General features: G+C 37.2%; 2 protein-coding genes and 1 long non-coding RNA gene across 5 annotated transcripts; 1 reads left to right on the top strand and 2 right to left on the bottom strand.

Moving 5' to 3' along the window:
• Window positions 1-538: 538 nt before the first annotated feature.
• LOC133310351 (uncharacterized) lies at window positions 539-3,343 on the bottom strand. Of its 3 annotated transcripts, none has more exons than XR_009751446.1 (4): window positions 3,205-3,343; window positions 3,029-3,119; window positions 1,494-1,588; window positions 539-912 (listed from the first exon to the last, which is right to left on the bottom strand). It is a non-coding gene; the product is annotated as an uncharacterized LOC133310351 (long non-coding RNA). The 3 variants fall into 3 exon arrangements; XR_009751445.1 differs by having other exon boundaries at window positions 3,029-3,122; window positions 3,205-3,339; XR_009751447.1 differs by lacking the exon at window positions 3,205-3,343 and having other exon boundaries at window positions 539-999; window positions 3,029-3,151.
• Window positions 3,344-8,854: 5,511 nt separating this feature from the next.
• LOC133310344 (transcription factor E2FA) lies at window positions 8,855-13,374 on the bottom strand. Its single transcript, XM_061511262.1, has 14 exons — window positions 13,341-13,374; window positions 12,270-12,453; window positions 12,047-12,100; window positions 11,842-11,927; window positions 11,658-11,746; window positions 11,495-11,549; window positions 11,156-11,208; window positions 11,019-11,069; window positions 10,857-10,905; window positions 10,648-10,716; window positions 10,475-10,551; window positions 10,053-10,284; window positions 9,469-9,535; window positions 8,855-9,343 (listed from the first exon to the last, which is right to left on the bottom strand). The coding sequence occupies exons 2-14, from the start codon at window positions 12,439-12,441 to the stop codon at window positions 9,222-9,224; spliced, it is 1,176 nt and encodes a 391-aa protein (XP_061367246.1). The 5' UTR covers window positions 12,442-12,453; window positions 13,341-13,374; the 3' UTR covers window positions 8,855-9,221.
• Window positions 13,375-17,705: 4,331 nt separating this feature from the next.
• On the top strand, window positions 17,706-18,128 carry LOC133310330 (uncharacterized). Its single transcript, XM_061511244.1, has one exon. It carries the CDS (start codon window positions 17,706-17,708, stop codon window positions 18,126-18,128), a length of 423 nt encoding a protein of 140 aa, XP_061367228.1.
• Window positions 18,129-19,458: the final 1,330 nt, after the last annotated feature.

The raw sequence follows: 19,458 nt of genomic DNA, 5'->3' as shown, positions 1-19,458 counted from the left end.
CACCACAAAAATTCAGACCTTCCACTCAGGTTATATTTTTTTCTTACTTAATTCCCTTTCTAAAAAGCTATCACACGCTATGATCGGAGCACGTTTGCTCCGGATATCGCCGTTTGAAGTTGGATAAGCAAAACAGCCAACCAACCCCAAAACAGCTCAAAACCTCTCTCACTCCTCCTCGATTACTGCAGAAAATTCACTCATCCAATTGCTCTCAAATTTTTATTCTATAAACTAGACACCTCAATCTTCGATTTGATATATCATACGCTTAATTTGACCAAGAAATGAAGCAGGAATAAAATTCCCAAAACTGGACCAAAACAGCCCCCAAGTGCAGGGCAAAACAGGGCAGTTGTGTTCACTGACTTCCACAGGGCTGCGCACAACCTATAAAATTCTAATATTTTTACACAATGTAGGGGACATCTCAAGCTTCAAAACGGCGTATGGCACGTCCCTATCGGACCTCTATGGAGGGAGATATGCTCTCCCGAAGTTCACCTAAAATCTGCCAATTCTACAGAAAATTCGCCAGAGTTTCCTTTGTTTTTCCTTAAATCCCCAAATTTACATAAGCTTGCTAATACCACAAATATACCTAATAATCCAATGGGTGGCACACACAAGGACCAGCAATGCCTTGGGGCTCTTACAACCCACAATATACAACAATTCCATATCATATACAGTAGTATACATACATGATCCATAACTCTATATATATCATATCAAAAAGGTGACTCTGTGCCATAACTACAACATCCTACATCAACCTACATAAACATAATACATCACAGTGTCACAATATATACAACAGACTCCCAAAATAAGCAGGCAACATCTATGCTCAGATCTACTCATCAACCACGGGCCTCTTGCCCCGAGAACGATCGTCAACTGCTGCGATACCTGAAATATATCCCCATAACGCGGGGTGAGAATGAATCTCAATAAACTTGGGGTTTATGGAGCAGTCTCCACCCAAGAGTCCACTTCCTGCAAGAAAATATCAAGTACCAAGACATAGATAACACCATATAATCCATATTAGAATTTCTGTATCATATATCTTTTCTAATAATTCTCATTTATTCTTATAATGTACTTTCTTATTAATCTTAAGTATGTTCATGTCTTATGTATGAATAAGGCTTCCATCTTATATTTGTAATGTCGTATCATATTCAATAGCATACTCATAATGATTAGAGAACTAAAGTATTATCGGCTATACCTTATGTATACCGTGATCATATCCATAATTGTTTCCTCTGTTCAGAAACCATAACTTACACTTCCAAGGCTTTATTTCATTGAAGATCATATCATATTAACTTATCATAACATAAATAATATCATATGCATGCACTATATGAATGCAACTACGCAAAGTATCAATATTAACAACAATTATATCCATACGGAAACCATAATCGCCACTGATCATGGCGGAACAAAAAGGCTGAGAAAACTCCTAACCGAAAGCTTACCTGTCGTCTCTTTCCTGCTGCTAACTTGCTATTTAATAACCCGTACACTTGGTTGTCTACAAGTTGTTCGTCCACCTACTTCATCTGATTACACTCTGTTACCGTACATATAAAAGTACCATTAATTTCCAATGAAACATACATTACTTGAAATCCGAATAATTATATTCATATGTTAATTTCATAACCAACTTGACAACTTCATTTCCCTTGACAGTTCATGCCATCCCATAAGTTTACAACTTAATTTATACTTCATGACTTAGAGTCTCAATTAGTTAATTAATTTACTAATTTATAGTTAACATTTCATACACTTTTAACAAAGCTTCACGTATCTTAAACCATTTGAATCATACTTACTTATTCTAGGAAAATGCTATAAATCAATCACTTGAATTGAAAACACATAATCTATGCCCATTATTCCTTTATGGCCGAACTCTATATATAAACACATATACAATTCTTTTGGTTGTCATGTTTAACTAATTAGCTTAATTCTTGTGAAAGCATTCATACACTATTATTCCATTAACTTGACATAAAACTAACATCAATTTCCTTAGCCATTTAATACATATTGGTCGAATAGTTACATATACATATACTCATGGATTTACCATTTCATCTTAGTTAATTCCTTGTTTGATCACTAAGTAGTCTTATATAAACTATTACATAACTTTTTCATCAAAACTCTAACATAAACATAGTCTACATCCTAGACTTAATTAAGATTTCACACTTTATGTTTGGTTCAAATACTAGCCAATCATCATTAAATGTCCTAAGGATCATTGTTTTACATAACCAATGAATTAAACACTTAATTTGCACAATTAATTCTAAAGGGCCGAAATACACACATTTTTTACAGCATCAACATCCTGTGCCATTTTAATCACGAAAAATTCATCTTAACTCCGATTCCCCTGAATTTTGGATATGTTATAGTAGACACTTAAGGCTTTAATTTGGCGCAAACCACAATCCATTTGAAGTCTTGTAGCTTCAGATATGAATTTTTAAACATAACAGCCCCTATGTTGATCCTAAAAGGTCCATAAAGTTCTTTTGAAATTCCTATACTTCATTCTTTTTACAAACCAACTCTAAATCATATTACACTTACATTTCCACATACAACTTGATTAAACACATCCTTTAACTATTTTATCACATGATGACCGATTTGCCTAGCTCAAGGTTTAATGAATTCTCTTTCAATTTTTCTATCACTTGAACCTTTAATTTGTCATCTCAATTTCATGTATTTCACTTAGGAAATATTACAAACACTTGGTGTGCACATCTTTACAACCAAAATCTGAACCATATAGAGTTCATTAAACTCATCCCTTATGTGATTTCAATTTCTTTTTGTAGTATAGAAAACCAATCCATCACAACAACTCATTAACCCACGTAAACATCAATAAAACCACTTAAATTCATCATTAAACCAACAGCCCTATATCATGAATATCATCATTATTTCTAAGAATTTAATCAAGGGAGTGAAGGTTTAATACCTTAGATAGCCTAACCAATAACTATTGATGACTTCCCTAAGCTTAGAACTATGGAATCAATCCATTTTCTCCTTCCTTTCATGTGCAGGCGCTGCTGTCCAGAGGAGAAAAGAAGAGATTTAAAGCTTCCCAAAGTTAGAAAAATGGTGGGTTAGAATGATGGGGTGCTAAGCTACCTTTCCTATGTTGGAGTCTGGATGAAATGGTGACAAATCATCAAGTTCTCTCTTGCCCTTTCTCCATTGAAGCTCACGAACTAAGGAAGAAGAAAGAAAGAGGAGTGCAGCGTGAAAAAAAAAAAAAAGGAAGAGAAGGGACCGCCTAATTGAAGCCAAGTAGTCTTAGTTTATTTATTTATTTATTTTTTTGACAACATGTCACTTTCTCATTGGTTTAAACAACCAAACTACTTGCTTGTTGCTTTCTTCTTAAACTCTACGGCCCACATAAGTGATAAGAAAGGAAGGAAGGCATAAAAACTTCATGAAGCAGCGTACAACAATTTGGTGAATGACTTTTAATGAAACTTGGTGATAAAGTACTCAATTCCACCAAATATAGATTTGTCAACATTAAATACTATTGGTTCTTTAATTCTTCATTTGACTAATCAAGTATCATCTTAAATATTTATTGGTTCAATTCTATCAAATTTCCTCATCTTTCTTACTAAAGTTACGTACATGGCAATTTAAAGAAGACATAACATTGCAACTTAAATAATTAAGACTAAGAATTTTGTTTGACTTTTTACTAATCAAAACTCATCTTATTGCTTAATAATTAATCCATCTTTTCCTTAATTTTAACAATTAATCCAAGTATCATTTAAATCATTTAAAGATACTTTGAACTTACTAATTTCTCTAAACTAATTAATTATTCAACCTAAATTATATTTAGGCCTAATTACCAAGGTAAACCCAAACTTACTCCATATAAATATTTATGTTCTTAATTATATCTAATAATTATATTTGAGTCCTATTAGACTTGTATGACATGAACTATATTCTCTTACTATTTTTCGTATGAGTCTATTAATTTAACTCCCACAATTTCATTGAATAAGTATTTAATCTAGTTAACCACCTAATTAATTCATTTCTCTTAATTTACTATTGAGGGTTGTTATAACTTCCTCAGCCAAATCTCCATGAAGAAAAGCATTCTGGACATCGAGTTGGAAAATATGCCATTGTTTAGCTACGGCCACTGATAGAAATGCTCGCACGCTTACCATTTTTGCTACAGGGGAAAATGTTTGGTTGTAATCTTCTCCTTCGACCTGATTGTTTCCAGCAATTACCAAACGGGCCTTGTATCTCTCGATTGATCCATCAGCATTGTGCTTAATGCGGTAGACCCATTTGCACGGTATGGCTTTCTTGCCTGGAGGAAGTGGTGTAATACTCCAAGTTTTATTTTCATCAAGGGCAGCAATTTCCAGCTGCATGGCTTTTTTCCATTGAGGGGATTGTATTGCTTCTTTAAATGTCTTTGGTTCAGAATTGCTATCAACGGCTGCAAGGAATAGCTGATGTTTCGAAGAAACACATGCATTAGTGACAAAATGACTTAGAGGATATGAGATACCTGAGGCAATTGGAGACGGAAGTGGACGTGAAAGGGGTGTAACTACTGTATTGCAGATGAAGTCTTGCAAATGAGAAGGCATACATCTGGTGCGTTGCTCTCGGCCAAGTGCTATAAGGAGCGGTGCAGGTGCTGTCAGCTCAATAGCAGGTGGAGGGTCAACTGTAGGTGAAGCATGCTCTTAGCCAGCTGCTATAGGCTGCTGTGCAGATGCTATAGGCTCCGTAACAGGTGGAGGATTAGCAGTAGATGGAGCAGAAACACTCCCCATGTCGCCAAGCACTGGTGTAGACAATTCATCATAATCAGTGATAAGTGGTTGAGTTGGAGGAATTAAAGTAGGAAAAGCAGCAGGTGATGGGTCTTCAAATGGGAAAACATCTTCATGGAAGATTACATCACGTGAAACAAATATTTCATTAGTAGCAGTGTCCAGTAGCTTCCACCCTTTCTTGTTAAAAGGATATCCAACAAAAACACATCTGCATGCACGAGCTTCAAATTTATCACTCAGTTTGGGAACAATGGTGGAGTAGCATAAACAACCAATCACTCGCATGTGATCATATGTAGGAGATGTGCCATGTAACACCTCATAGGGACATTGTCTGTCGAGTAAAGGAGTAGGGGTTCGATTGATGAGATGGGCGGTAGTTAAGATGCATTCTCCCCAAAGATAGACAGGGAGGTGACCATCAAACCGTAAGGCCCTTGCCACGTTGAGAATATGACGATGACGCCTCTCCACACGTCCATTTTGCTGCGGAGTATAAGTGCAAGAGAATTGATGAAGTATCCCTTGAGTTGAAAGTGCATTCTGAACAGAGGAGGATAGAAACTCAGTGTCGTTATCCGTTTGAATCCGTTTGACAGGTGTGTTATGAAGATTGCGTGCTATGTTGAGGAATTTTATTAGGCAAGTAGAAGTTTCATGCTTATCGTGCAACAGAAAAACCCAAACATGTCGACTGTAATCATCGACAATGGTTAAAAAATAACGAGCCCCAGTGGTAGATGCAGTGCGATGTGGCCCCCAAGTATCACAATGAATTAAATCAAAAGGATGCAAACATCTCTTATTATTAATTGGAAATGAGCTTCGTGGTTGTTTAGCATGACAACATACATCACAAGGGTCTAATTTATTTGGAGAAGAAACAAATGGTAACAAAGACAAATAACGGGCAGAAGGATGCCCCAGCCGTCGATGCCAGATTGTTGGAGAAGCTGTGATGCTGACGGCATTGATGTTTGCAGAAGAGAAGCATAGCAGATACACCTCATCACGTTCCACACCCAGTCCAATCGTCCTCTTCCTCTTTAGGTCCTGCAGTAGACAGACAGAATTAACAAAGAGAGCAATGCAAGATTGGTGAAGCAATTGAGAAACTGAGATTAAATTGCATGTCAAGGATGGGACATGGAGAACATTAGACAGACGAAGAGAGGAGCCTAAAGTGATGGTGCCACATTGCGTAGCAGTAGTACGAACTCCATTTGGAAGGCCAACCGAACAAGGAGATATGGTACGTAGGTTGGAGAGATGAGAAATATTGTTTGTCATGTGCTGGGAAGCTCCACTGTCGATGATCCAAGAGGGGGAAAGGATCTTACCATGGAGTTTGTCAACGGATGATTTGGAGGAAACAGCCAAGGTCATGAGCTGTTGCAGGACTTCAGGAGTAAAATCAGCCATAGGGATGGAAAGTGATGAGGATACAGTAGGTGCGGGATTGGCATAAGTGTTTGTGGTATGAGCTGCATGGGCAGAAGATTGTTGGGAACGGACATGGGATGAGCGTCCACGACCACGCCCACGACCGCGTGTAGAAGGAGGGCGTTCTGGGTAGCCAACCAGCTGATATCACTTGGAAACATCATGATAGGGTTTGCCACAATAGGTGGATGTTACTCTCGGTTTGGAAGAATCATTTGTAGCTTTGGAGGCAGTGTTTGAAGTTGCATAACCCAACGCATCTGCAGGGACGTCAGTAGTGCGAACAATAGCCTTGTGTGTTTCTTCTTGGCAGACCATGGAAAAAACTCGATTGATTGTGGGTAATGGAGTCATGTTAAGAATATGAGTGATCAGACTCCCATAGGTGGCATGATCAAGGCCCATGAGGAATTGGTAGACACGATCTTTGTCACACGCAGAACTAATGGATTTGGTGAAGACACACTTATCTCCAAGAACGCAGGCATCGAGTGTTAGATTGGATTCAAGCTCATCCCATATGGAACGAAGCTTGGTATAGTAGTCTGTGATGGATGCACCAGTTTGCTTCATAGTAGAGAGAGTGGCTTTTAGATGAAATATGCGAGGGATGTTGGCTAGAGTATAGCGTTCATGGAGGTCATCCCAGAGACCTTTGGCTGTGTCAAAACACTTGATGAAGGGCTGCAACTGTGAACCAATCGTGTTATGAATCCAACTGTTGATCATAGAGTTACAGAAAGTCCAGGCGTAGGCTTCGTCGGACGTTGCATCTGCAAGAGGCACGATAGACCCATCATGAAGCCAAGTTTGTTTTTGGCTTTAAGGGCATTCTTCATAAGTTTTGCCCAATTTTCATAATTAGATTGACCATTAAGGAGGACAGTAGTAAGGATGGATCCTAGGTTATCGGAAGGATGGAGATAGAAAGGTGATTTTGGATCGGAGACTTTGAAAGTTCTATTTGCGGAAGACATAGTGGAAAAAAAATTATGGATCGTCAAGCTTTTGATACCATAACATAAGGTGCTTGAATCAGCAACTTGCTTTCATTCAATGCTTGGGGTCAAATATATACACGCAAAAGATTACAACAGAAACAGCTACAACTAAGGAACAGTGAAGCTAATTACTTGAAAACAGGAAAGCAAATAAATCTAATCATATCTGATATTAACAATACAATCTGATAATAATCTAAACTAACTATATTAGTTGTAACAGAAAATAACAAACTCCTAATACTATAGCAAGTTAGCAACCGCATTTGAATATTGTGGTGACTTAAACAAGGCGGCGATGGCTGCAAGACATAATAACTTAGCACCATACGATGGTTCTTGAAGCATGTTGGAGGTAGAGGATGAGAGCTTCTATTCCATTTGTGCAAAGAGCAACCAAAAATCTGATTCCCGCTCGAAGGAAGTAAGATCCTTAGCAAGCTCATGCAATTCCATAATGAAGATGAAGACGATATTTCAAATGAAAACACCAAATATTAGGAAAGAAATTCTTATCAAAAAGAGAAAAGAAAATATAAAAGAAAATTAATAAGATTACTTTGTTGAAAGCTTGTCTCCCGCATTTTATTTTATTTTTTGGTTTTACTGATCAGGTTAGCAAATTTTTTAAAGTGATACTTTGAAACTGTTCATTCTTTCTTCTTCTTTTTCTCATCTTTTTGGTGCTTGAGTTTTTGTCTCCGATGTTAGTTATGAGACACCTAATACTGAAATAGAAAATATTAGACAGTGATAATTTTCTTATAATAAATTTTGTCAAAACGAGATAATATTGTGATTAAGTTTTACATCTCAAGAGAGGCATCGTAAATGAGTATGGAGAATAAACTTTTTTTTTTAATTTTATGTAAATTCAATGTGTACAAAAAAATTCCTATTTTATAGAGCTAATCATTTCACTTGTAAAAGTGATTACAATTGGCAAAACAACCGTGGTTTTAAAATTAAATTTTTGGAATAATGCACTTTTGAAAGGTATTTTACCAAACTAGCGAAGTTAGTTCCACACGAAAGGTATTTTGAAAGGTATTTTTTCTGGATTTTATTTTGTGTGTAAATTTTTTTGAAAAAATCATTCAAAAATACCATCTAGGAGATGGTATTTTAGGATTTCTATGGCAAGAAAAAATTTAATACAACTAAACATAGCATCAAGAAAATTAACCCAATATGTTCGGAAATATGTTAGTTTACCAAACAACTCTTTAGTAACATTTCCAGAAAAAAAAAATTTCTCCTTTACCAAACGTCCCCTAAGATAATAGTTCCACACATTTCCAATGATCATACTGGCAACTGGTTATGTATCATAAACGTGTGAAATTCGTCCCGCATGCATTTCGTTCGGAACTTTTTGGAATACGATTCTGGGCAAACAAAAAGTTGATTGACATAATTTTATCACCAGTCTGTTTATGAAATGTTTACAACCAGCATGAATGATAATTTAATAACAAGGTGGTCCTGTACTAACAGTATCCAATACACCCTTCAAAAAAATTGGACCCACGTTGCCACAGACTTCAAATATCGCCAATCATATGACAAGATACTGACTATGGAGCCCACCTTGTTTGCATTTCATACAGCATCAACTTCTCTGTTATAGTATTTGCCGCAACTGCTCTACCTTCCAAGATAAATCTTCCACGAGCATAGTATGTCTATAACTAGTTTATTCATAAAATAGTCAATGATTTAACTCAAGTATAGCAACAACTCCTAGCGATTCAACAGCTCCTGACGGCATCCTCAGCATTCACAAGGCTAGCAATTACTCTATTGAAGCAATTTCCCTCTGCAAAGGATGAAGGCTAACCATAGTTTCTGATATATGTTACTACTAGGGAAATCAAACTCACATCTGATTAGTGTTAGCTACTGTAGATGGCGCTTCAGCAAATCCAGTTGGAGTTTGTGGTCTTGGGATGATTCCAAAGTCAGGATGAAGCATGTCCACCCCATTCCAATCAAGACTAGCTGATTTGTTTGAGTTCAGGAATTAGGTATATACTACTTCAAAAAAGACATACATAAGACAGAAGAAGAAAAAGGGAAAAGGATAAAAAAGAGAAAGGCATGAAAACATTTAAAAAGAAGGATACAATCTGTTCTCCATATATCGGTTATGCTAACTTCAGCATCTGATAGAAGCCAATAATCTGCGTTGTTCTACAAAAATTGCCAAGAATATCAGCAATGCCAACGCATTCCACCAAAGAATCACTCTTATCTAACCGTTAAATGCTAAGCATTGAAAAATGACTGAAGGACCACAAATAACTTTACCATCAAAATAACTTAATCATTGCAACAAGATTTACACTAATGCAGCCCATAATCCCAGCTTGAAGAGGAGAGAGAACCTCACATCACATGAGTCAGTTTAAAAAGATTAGAACAAATGCTTCCTAAGATAGGCTCAATTGCTCAAATTCAAGCTGTTAAAAGATATTAAGCTTGTTCCCTTCTGTCTAAGTCTATTAGTATTTAGTATTCACAGATATGACAAATAAAGATTCTGACCTCAATTCCCACCTTGAGTCCAAAAGGAAGCAAAGTGGCATTAGAAATATAACATCCAATATAGAATCCCTGAACTGTAGCAAATAGTCATGGTGGACCATTTGTACATTGAGATTAAGTTTTCATACCATAGATAAAAGCATCTTGACTATGATATACTTACGTTTGCCTCTGAAGGGACAATCTTCATCATGCCTCCAGCAACCTCTTGTGAAGCATTTAGATCAGAGCATGTATGAGAAGAGAGCTCAGCTTGAGGTTCAAGTCCTTTTCCACTGCATTCAGCAGGAACCATTTCTGTCACAAGTTGCTCATTGGACCCTGAACTTGAAGCAGGTGGGAAGCTCATAGGGGGCTCAGCACCATTAATCTCTTCAAATTTCTCTTCAAATTGGCTGAAATTTTTTCAGAAGTTTCAACAATTAAATGGAAAATGAATTATCAGATAGATTAACTAGAGAACTAGTGGAAAAATACAACCACAGCAAAGTATTAAATATCAGATAGGATACAGAGTAATAATTGATTTCTAGAAGGACAACATAAGAGAAAATAAATAAATAATACAACCTGAGGCAGTTATACCTGATAAGATAGAGATCAATGGGACCCATTGTGCTTCTAAGAATGATTCTATATCTCCTCTGTGGATAGTCAACAGCCTGATGCATATAGAAGCAACAATTCTCGATCATTCAACAGAAACACCAGTTTTAAAAACATCACGAGCCTTCCATCAATTTATACCCTAAACTTACCTCATCAGGATCAGGGACCTCCAGGGTGGTTCCATGTGGAGCTTTAACTGCTATAAGAGTTTCATTGTGCTGCTTGCAGAAAAGCACTAGTATTAATAAAAAGTAAAACCGCAATAATAATCAGCCTGAAACGGAGGACACAGCAATGTTCATAACGACAATTGATAAGGTGGGAGCACAACGCAAAAAATAAAATAAAATAAAATCACCTGGAAGCAAGGTAGGCCTTTAATATCTTCTTCAGTCACAAAAAGCCACCTAAAAAGAATTGAAAATTGGTATAATTTATCATTTAGTGATAACAGTTTATTTTTCCTTATATTAAAGGAAGAGGGAAAATGAATCTATGAACTGAATGGGGAGAAGATTACTTCTGTTTGTTTTCATCGTCAATCAAACTCCTCAGCCTTTCTTGCATTTCCCTGCCAACAATATAGAAGGAACAGCATTAGCCACCAATTTTAAAATAGCAAATTGCTGCTTTTCTAAGGCATAGCAACCATATAACCTTATTTGGTCATCTAATCTCTGCTCTTCAAAAGAAAGTTTCTCAACTTCTTCCTGCAACACAAAGCCACAAGGCCACCAGCATAATTAACAACATGCTCTAACATGCAACTAAGTCGTCATAATCCTTTTTAATATTATTTTTTTAATATAATGAATCATGATAAATATAGAACTTGACCAACAAAGGTCTTGATCCACTAAATGTGAGTGCTGCTATAGACAGTATGGATGGCTACAAAGATACATGAGCCATATATCAATGACACTGATAATTCTATAACAACTAATTCCTTGGGTGTCAATAGGTCCTTCACAAGAAAACACCCACATCACTTACCTTAAGCATAGAGATATCAGTATCCATCTCACCAGATGTAGAAGATTCAACTCCCCTACATTTCACAAGGTTTGATGTCAGAATTTTGCTCTGATGCATACATCTAAACTTCAAAAGAAGCTAAATATACTATAGAGAAATTGTTAAATATGTCACATATTACTTCCAATGTATTCTGTTCTTGAGTTTCTTTTCGATGAGACCAATGCCTTCCAAAACATTAGTTATGTCATAAATCCTCCTCTTTTGCACCTGTAAAAGAGGAACATTTAAATTCGTATATGACAGAGGAAGAATAAATATAAGATATTTTGGTCAATCATTTAAAAAAAGAAAAAGAAAAGGACCTCCAAAGTTTCTGCTGCTTTATTAAGGTCAAGAATACCATCCTCTGCATGCTTGACCAAATTGATGAACTTTTTTGTTAAGAGACCTGTGAAGTTCTGGTATAATTTGGTCATTCTTTTCTCATGGAAATAACTCCGTTAGCAATACCATATCAGGAAAGTGAAATGTAAATAGCTTATTGGTTAAGATTACTTCCAAAATTACCTAAGGAACTGTCATAACGACAGCTGCCGGCGGGAGTAAGAGGAGAAGGCGAACCTGCATGTCATCAGAAACTGTCTGATTAAACATAATATATTATGGCTGAAGTACAGCAAGGAAGAAGCAAATCACAGTTTGCACATGAATTGTTTCGAAGCACTAAAAGCTTCTCAAATAGAATAGTGAACTTAGTTCAACAAGAAAGATAATGTGGAAAAATTCTCACCAGCATTTGGGATGGGTGTTGGAGGACATGATCTGCCTTCACTGGAAACCTTTGGCTTATTATGTGTCCTTCCGCCTTTAGCAGACACAGGAGTTTTGAAGGGACTATTCACTACGTTAGTGTATCCAGGGCTGTTAGTCCACTTCTGGGAGTCACCTGCATTCTCATTCATTCCACTCTTCCGCTTCATGAACTGGCACAACCATCAGGTTCCGTAAGCGATAAGTAGCAAGGAAAATAAATGACCGATGATATCTACACACTAATATATAGGTGACATAGAGATCATATAATGCAACCAATCAAGCAAGAGTAATAGTTTATCTTTTAATATGTACAGTGATTTATAATGATGCTAACTACAACTTTCCTTAAAATATCAACAAAAAAAGGGTAAAGACACACACTAAAGCAATTCAATCTCATCACATTAAGCCACAAAAGAAAAAGTCCATGAGCAAGCATTACCAAGTGGCTCAGACTTAATGAACTACACATAGCAAAAAAGTCAATTAACAAGAATAAACCTGTATGCAAGACTGCAAGTGAACACATCAATCTACAACCATTTAATCCGCCCAAAATCTAACGGTTATGCAAATAAGCACTAGCTACCTTGACACATGATCGACAACAAGCAAGGACCTTCTATCGACAACCTATTACCTCAAAAGCAACCCAAACTGCAGATGTTAAATTCCCCCTGTATCATCCTAATTATTGCATAGAACTACCACATAGACAAAGACCAAAGCTTCGGAAAAAGGTCCCCAACACTGATTAACGAATTGAATTTGGTCTTTGGATCCAGGATTGGGGAATAAACTTGACTTTTCCGCATGAAATTAATAAATAAATAACAGAATCAAAATTTCGCTCCACTAAACCAAAATCAAAAGCATATGAAAGTGAATCCAACAGATTCAGGAAAAAAGGAAAAAAGATACAACGAAACAAACAAACGCATACAAAAAAAAAAAAAAAAATCACTTCAGATTTCGAAGCCACAATTTTACTAAACACAAACAGAAAACGAAATTAAGAACAGAGAGGCAAAAAGGAAGGACTCACCGGAGATCTAACAACGACAGCCTCAGCCTCTTGATCGGCGACTCCCCTGGAGTCGGAAGCGGAGAAGCTGTGGTAATCATCCGGCGGAGCAAATGGCGGCTTCGTCGTCGCGAAGGCCAGGTGGCGCTTCAACGGCGGCCGGTTCGTGGCGCCGGCAGCCTCCCGCGGAGGCGATGCGCGGCGGTTAAAAGCTCCAGCGGCGCCGGACATGGAGCGGAAAATCCGAATTGCGGTGGGAGTTGGAGGGAAATGGCGAAGGATCGGAGAGGACTAGGGTTTTAGAGAGAGAAAGTGGGGTTTAGAGAGAGAAGAAAAAAGGGTTTGGAGGAAAATAGAGGGAGTTAAGGGCGTAGAGGAAGCGAGAGCAGAAAACGAGGGAAGGAGGGAATTTTGTTTCGGATAGATGTGGAGGGAACTTCATGCGCAAAAAATGGGAAAAAAAAGCAATATTAGTTATTACATATATTTATAATATCGTCCTTGTCTTTTTACATTGTTGTGAAATTACCCCATGGATTCTTCTCTATGCTCAAAAAAATTTCAATATTTTGTCAAAACAAAAAAAAATATTAAACAATAAAACTTTTCAATCTTCTCTTCTTACGAATTACAATCATTAGCGTGATATGTGTTAATACAGTCATTTCTTCTTACAATCATTCATATAATTATCTCTTTCTTAATTAATATTTAAAATGCATTTGTACTTAATATTCCTATTCAATATTTTTTTCACGCACTTTATACTTCATGTTTCACTTTAAGACCCCCACGAAATGTCTGATTCTTACAGAGTTTGAGATTGTGAAATGTACTTTATTTGTGATACTAACATTACTATGAAACAAATTATGATATTCAAAATTGATCCTGCTTTTTATACGTGAGTATCATTATTAATTTCGTTCATAATATGTAGTTCTCAAATCATATGTTCTCGGAAAATCCAACTTCGAGTGATGATGAGATAATAATTTTTTATTGCTTCCAATTTTGAAGCAAATTGACAAACTTTGTTTTTTTATCGAGTTAGTAAGGTCTTAAGAAAATACATCAACGGCCAGAGAGGATTATACGAAATGCGCCAGCCATATCAGTAAAGGTTAATTTTTTATTTATTTTTTTATAAACTACAAGTATCTTTCACGGGAATAATCTTATTCGGGATAGGTCTAGGATTAAGGCTTTAACTCCTTCCAAAAATGATATGTTAATATACTTATTGCTCTCGACTCTCGAGTCATGGCTATGGACTCATATATCTTCCTTTTTCATGAATTTAACATACGTAGGAATTTGCTCTAATGCCTCCACCAATGGTATGTTAATATGGAGTTGCTTGAGAATGTCCATGAACTTCTTAAATTGCTTATCTTGATTTTGTTTCTGCAATCTCTGAGGAAAAGGAGGAGCAGGCTGAAATTTTGGCACATCAGGTGTTATATACTACATAGGTGTTATAGCACTCGACTGAGCTACTATAGCAGGTTCTGCAGACTTAGAATTTTTTGCTTGTTGTTCAACTTCCTTCCTCTGGTCAGGTTCTGTCTCATGTTCTTTTTCTGCATTTTCTTGGATTGAGTGGGCCCTTTTAGCTTATGAGGTCTCACTATGACCTCTAGTTGATCAACCAACCTTACATTCCTTAACTCTATGAATTTGCAATCTTCCTTGCCTTCCCTCTTTGGTATTTCAGTATTGCTTGGAAGACTTCCTGGTGGTCTACTACTCAGTGCATTTGCAAGTTGTTCTATCTGTGTTTCCATGCTCCTCAACATGGCAACTTGACTTTGGAGCATGGCTGCTTGGCTCTGAATTATTTGATCATTCTTTTGCACACACTCCTTCATCCAAGGGTCCATGTATGCTGGAGGTTCAATATTTTTTTGTCTGGACTGTTGTTGCTATTGAAAATCAGGTGGAAATGGTGCTTGTTGGGTGGTTTGTTGTTGGTGGAAAAATATATATTCTGATGGAGGACGTTCCTCTATTCTAAATTAGCAAGAGAAAACAGATTTGTTCCCTTACTTCCAACCCAAGTGCGCAAGTGCACGCATCAAGTAATAATGGGTGTATTAATGCCCAGATTATCGTTCCCACGAGGATAGAACTCTAAATAATTCCTTAAACTATTTTATAAAGAATGAAAATGAGAAGAAAAGGTAGTGATTGAACTGTCTGGTTAAACGTTCCCTACTGCCTTGACAATGTTCCTCAAGAATAGTAAGTTCAGTCTGATGGCAAACAACTCCTCGCGTCGTTATATATGTGATCCTTCTTGATAAGAGAAGGCACAACAATAGTCATGGGAGGTTGATAGATACAATGGTTGAATAGATTAAAAATAACATAGTAATAACTATACTCAAGAGACAACAAAGTGGATGGTTTTAAAACAGTTTTAACACAAGGAACGGATTTACTGCTCCATTCTTAAATAGTTATTTTCTCTGCTCAAGACTTAGTACTTTTTGGCTTTGTCCCAGTTTCTTAACTGCCAACTCTGATTCCTCAGCTCATGGACTAGATGGCTCACAAGTTTCCATATTCCTATGGCTCCCTTGACTCCAACAGATACTTGGTACAGAACCTTAAAATGGACGAGGTGACCCCTTATTCCTAAGGTAACCAATAGTGTCGTTGCCAAAACACTACCTTTCTCCACTGGTTAAGCTGTCTGTAATCCCTTCCTTAAAGAAGTTACTTTCTCAGTATGTGTTCAATTTCCATTGATACACAATGAATATAGCTTACTTAGCTAGAGAAATACAAAAAGCTTCAGTACAAGAGTTTTGGAAACAATTCTTTAAGAAATTTGCAGCTTATCCGTTCCACAAATAGTTTAGCCCATGGCTGTTACTTTAAACATAATTATTCTAAACTGAAGTCTCATAGACCCGAGATTCAGTTCAGAGATAACAAGTGGAAAGGAGAGAAGAAATACTTATATTGAAATGAAATAAGAAAGATTACAACAAAATATAAAGTGGAGAAGATGGTTGATGCTCGTGAGGAGTCTCAAGTGAATGTTACAGAATAAAGGAGAAATGTTGTCACTTAACTATAGCTACCACTATACAAAATTAAACTACAAATTAACTAAATACTACTAAGTGATCTCTTCTTAAGGAATTCGATTCCTTAGGAATTCGATGATGTCTTCATGTTTGGTACGTCCTATTTATAGGCAGAAGAGTGAGTGGCGATATTGTAAAATTCCTTGGAGTTGGTTTCTTGACTGTATGGACGGGGCGGTGGCAACAGTGTTTGGAAGCTTGCAACTTGCAGGATGGGACAATTTTTGTTGAGATTTTCCATTTCTTGCAATCCCTCATGTCTTGCTTTCTTCTCAGCCAATGAGAACCATTTATTCCCTACTGTACATGTTTCTTTGTGCTTAATTGATGCACCGCCTCTGCTTTATGGAAACTTCATTTTATGTTTCTTGCAAAGTGATCAGAAGCATTAAATGAGTAGAGCAGGTGCAATAAATGCTCTCAATCTGTTCCCCTTTTAATATGTTTTCCAAAGGGTTACGTCATCATTTGTTCTCCCACTGTGTTTTTGTCACAAAGATGTAAAACAAGTGATTTTCATGCTGAAGTTGTTCATCAGATGAGGGAACAGATAGTATTTTGCCATCAAAATGGGCTTAGATGAGAACAAATTTACGTCCCATCAGTGCTCTTTGCTGTTGAAATCCTAATTGATCAGAGTTCTACACTTGATCTTGTTGTCCCTGCAACTACTGTTACTACATTTGCTATTTTGTGGCACATATAAGAGATTGGGATGTTGCTTCCACCCTGGGTTATATGTATTTGAATAAGAATTGAAGTTCTTGCTGTAATTTCCTACAAAAAATACAGATTCAAGGTTGTTAGGACAATCAGTATATGTATGAGGTACATTGCAAAAATTGAAAACCAAGACTGTTTGTAATTGCAAAGAACCACTTCAACCCAAAACCTTGAAGGTGTTGGGTGAGGGCCTTTTTAATGATTTATATTATATTCTCTAACACACCCCCTCACGCAAGAGCCTTTGGACTTGAAGCAAGACTTCTGCTAACAACTCTAAGTGAGGAGCGAAGCCATGTCCGACGCAAACCCTCAAGGGACCAATACCGCAAAGAAGCTGGCAATTTCTGACCAGCGGTCAGCCTTCTATCTGAGCAATGCAGATGGACCAAGTATTTTGTTCACCAACGTGGTGCTGAAGGGAGAAAAAAATTATGATGTGTGGGCTAAGGCCATGAAAAACGCCCTCAAAGCGAAGAACAAACTTGGATTTATCAGTGGTGATGTGAAAGAACCTCCAGAAAGTGAAGTCGATTAGTCTTTTGCTTGGACATAATGCAATTCGATGCTTAATAGCTGGGTCCACAATACAATTGATCTGCAGTTGCAACCTTATATTCAGTATTTCAACACAGCAAAAGAACTTTGGGAAGACCTGAAAGAGCGATATTCAGTTGCGAATATACCACGACTATATCAACTCCGCACCAGTCTTGCTAATATCAGGCAAGATGGAACCAAGGTTGGCACCTACTACACACGTCTGAGGGCTATCTGGGATGAGATAGATGCAAGCAAAAACCAACCTTCTTGTACGTGTGGAGCCAAAAGTGTCATGGCAATTTATAATAGTGATGAAGCTGAAAATGAAAAGGTTTACCAATTCCTTATGAGGTTGGATGATAATCAATTTGGTGCGTTGAGGACTCAGATTCTCAACTACCCAACCTTTCCCAATTTAAATCAAGCTTATGCAGCTGTGGTTTAGGAGGAGACGCATCAGGATATGTCAAGAAAGAAGGATGAGAGAGCTGAGGTGGTCAGCTATACTGCTCAGACTAATATAAATTCTCAGGCAGGATACAATCGGAGGATGGTACTACAACAACAAGCAAATCGTGAACGACTCACATGTCCTCATTGTGGGAAGACTAATCATGATCCTTCTAGATGTTAGACAATCATTGGATATCCTTCTAACAAATGAGACAGTCATGGAAGTGGCAGGGGTCGTTCATCAGGGGTCGTTCCAACTACGAACAGGCTCGAGCTATGCAAACAAATGGCGAGACGCAACAGGCCCACATTGTTCAAACCATGGGAGAACCTCAGCAAACTAGTGCTTATACCACGCTTACACTTGATCTTGTTACAAAGTTGGTTTCTTTAGTCGATCCATCTCAATCAAATGAAAAACTCAAGGGTAAGTGTGTTAATTTTCAATGGCTTGTAGACAGTGGAGCTTCACAACACATGACAGGTTCGAAAGATTTGATGCAAGACATGAGGACTATATCACCTTTGCCCGTGAGTTTGCCCAATGGTACCATGGTTCTAGCAGAGCAACGTGGGAATGTGGTTCTTGATTCATCTTTTATTTTGCATGATGTTTTATATGTGCCACAGTTATGGTGCAATTTGATTTCTGTGTCCCAATTATTAAAAGAAACAAACAACAATGTGATCTTTTCCGACAATGGGTTGTGTATTGCAGGACCATATGCTGAGCCAGACGATGGGACTAGGTGACAACCGAGCAGGGGTCTATGTGTTTCACTCTGCCCAACCATTTGTTGCTGTTGTTCGCACTAGAGAAACCGCATAAGTATGGCACATACGATTGAGACATGCATCACATGAAGTTGTTTCTCTGCTTCCTTTTTCTAGTAGTTTGAATAAAGAAAATCAAAATAAGGCATGTGATATTTGTTATCAAACCAAACAAGTTCGTACTATGTTTCCTTTGAGTTTTAGTAACAGTAAAGCATGTTTTGATCTTATTCACTGCGACACATGGGGTCCTTATAAAACTTCATCTTACTTTGGTGCTCGTTATTTTTTGACAATTGTCGATGATTACAATAGAGCTATTTGGGTATACATGCTTGCAGATAAAAGTGAAACCTTTTCTAGGTTGCAAAAATTTATTCTCATGATTCAGACTCAATTTCAGAAAACAGTTGAGGTGATTCAGTCTGATAATGGCACAGAGTTCAATAATAATAATTTAACCAAGTTATACACAGATATGGGCATTTTAAGTCAAACGTCTAGTGTTCATACACTGAAACAGAATGTAAAGGTGGAACGAAAACATA

Source organism: Gastrolobium bilobum, unplaced genomic scaffold, assembly GCF_033153095.1.
Source record: "Gastrolobium bilobum isolate Gb01-03AN ecotype WA unplaced genomic scaffold, APGP_CSIRO_Gbil_v1 utg7354, whole genome shotgun sequence".
Taxonomy (NCBI): Eukaryota; Viridiplantae; Streptophyta; class Magnoliopsida; order Fabales; family Fabaceae; genus Gastrolobium; species Gastrolobium bilobum.
The sequence above is the reverse complement of the archived record's forward strand: the minus strand, read 5'-3'. Positions and strand labels throughout refer to the sequence as shown.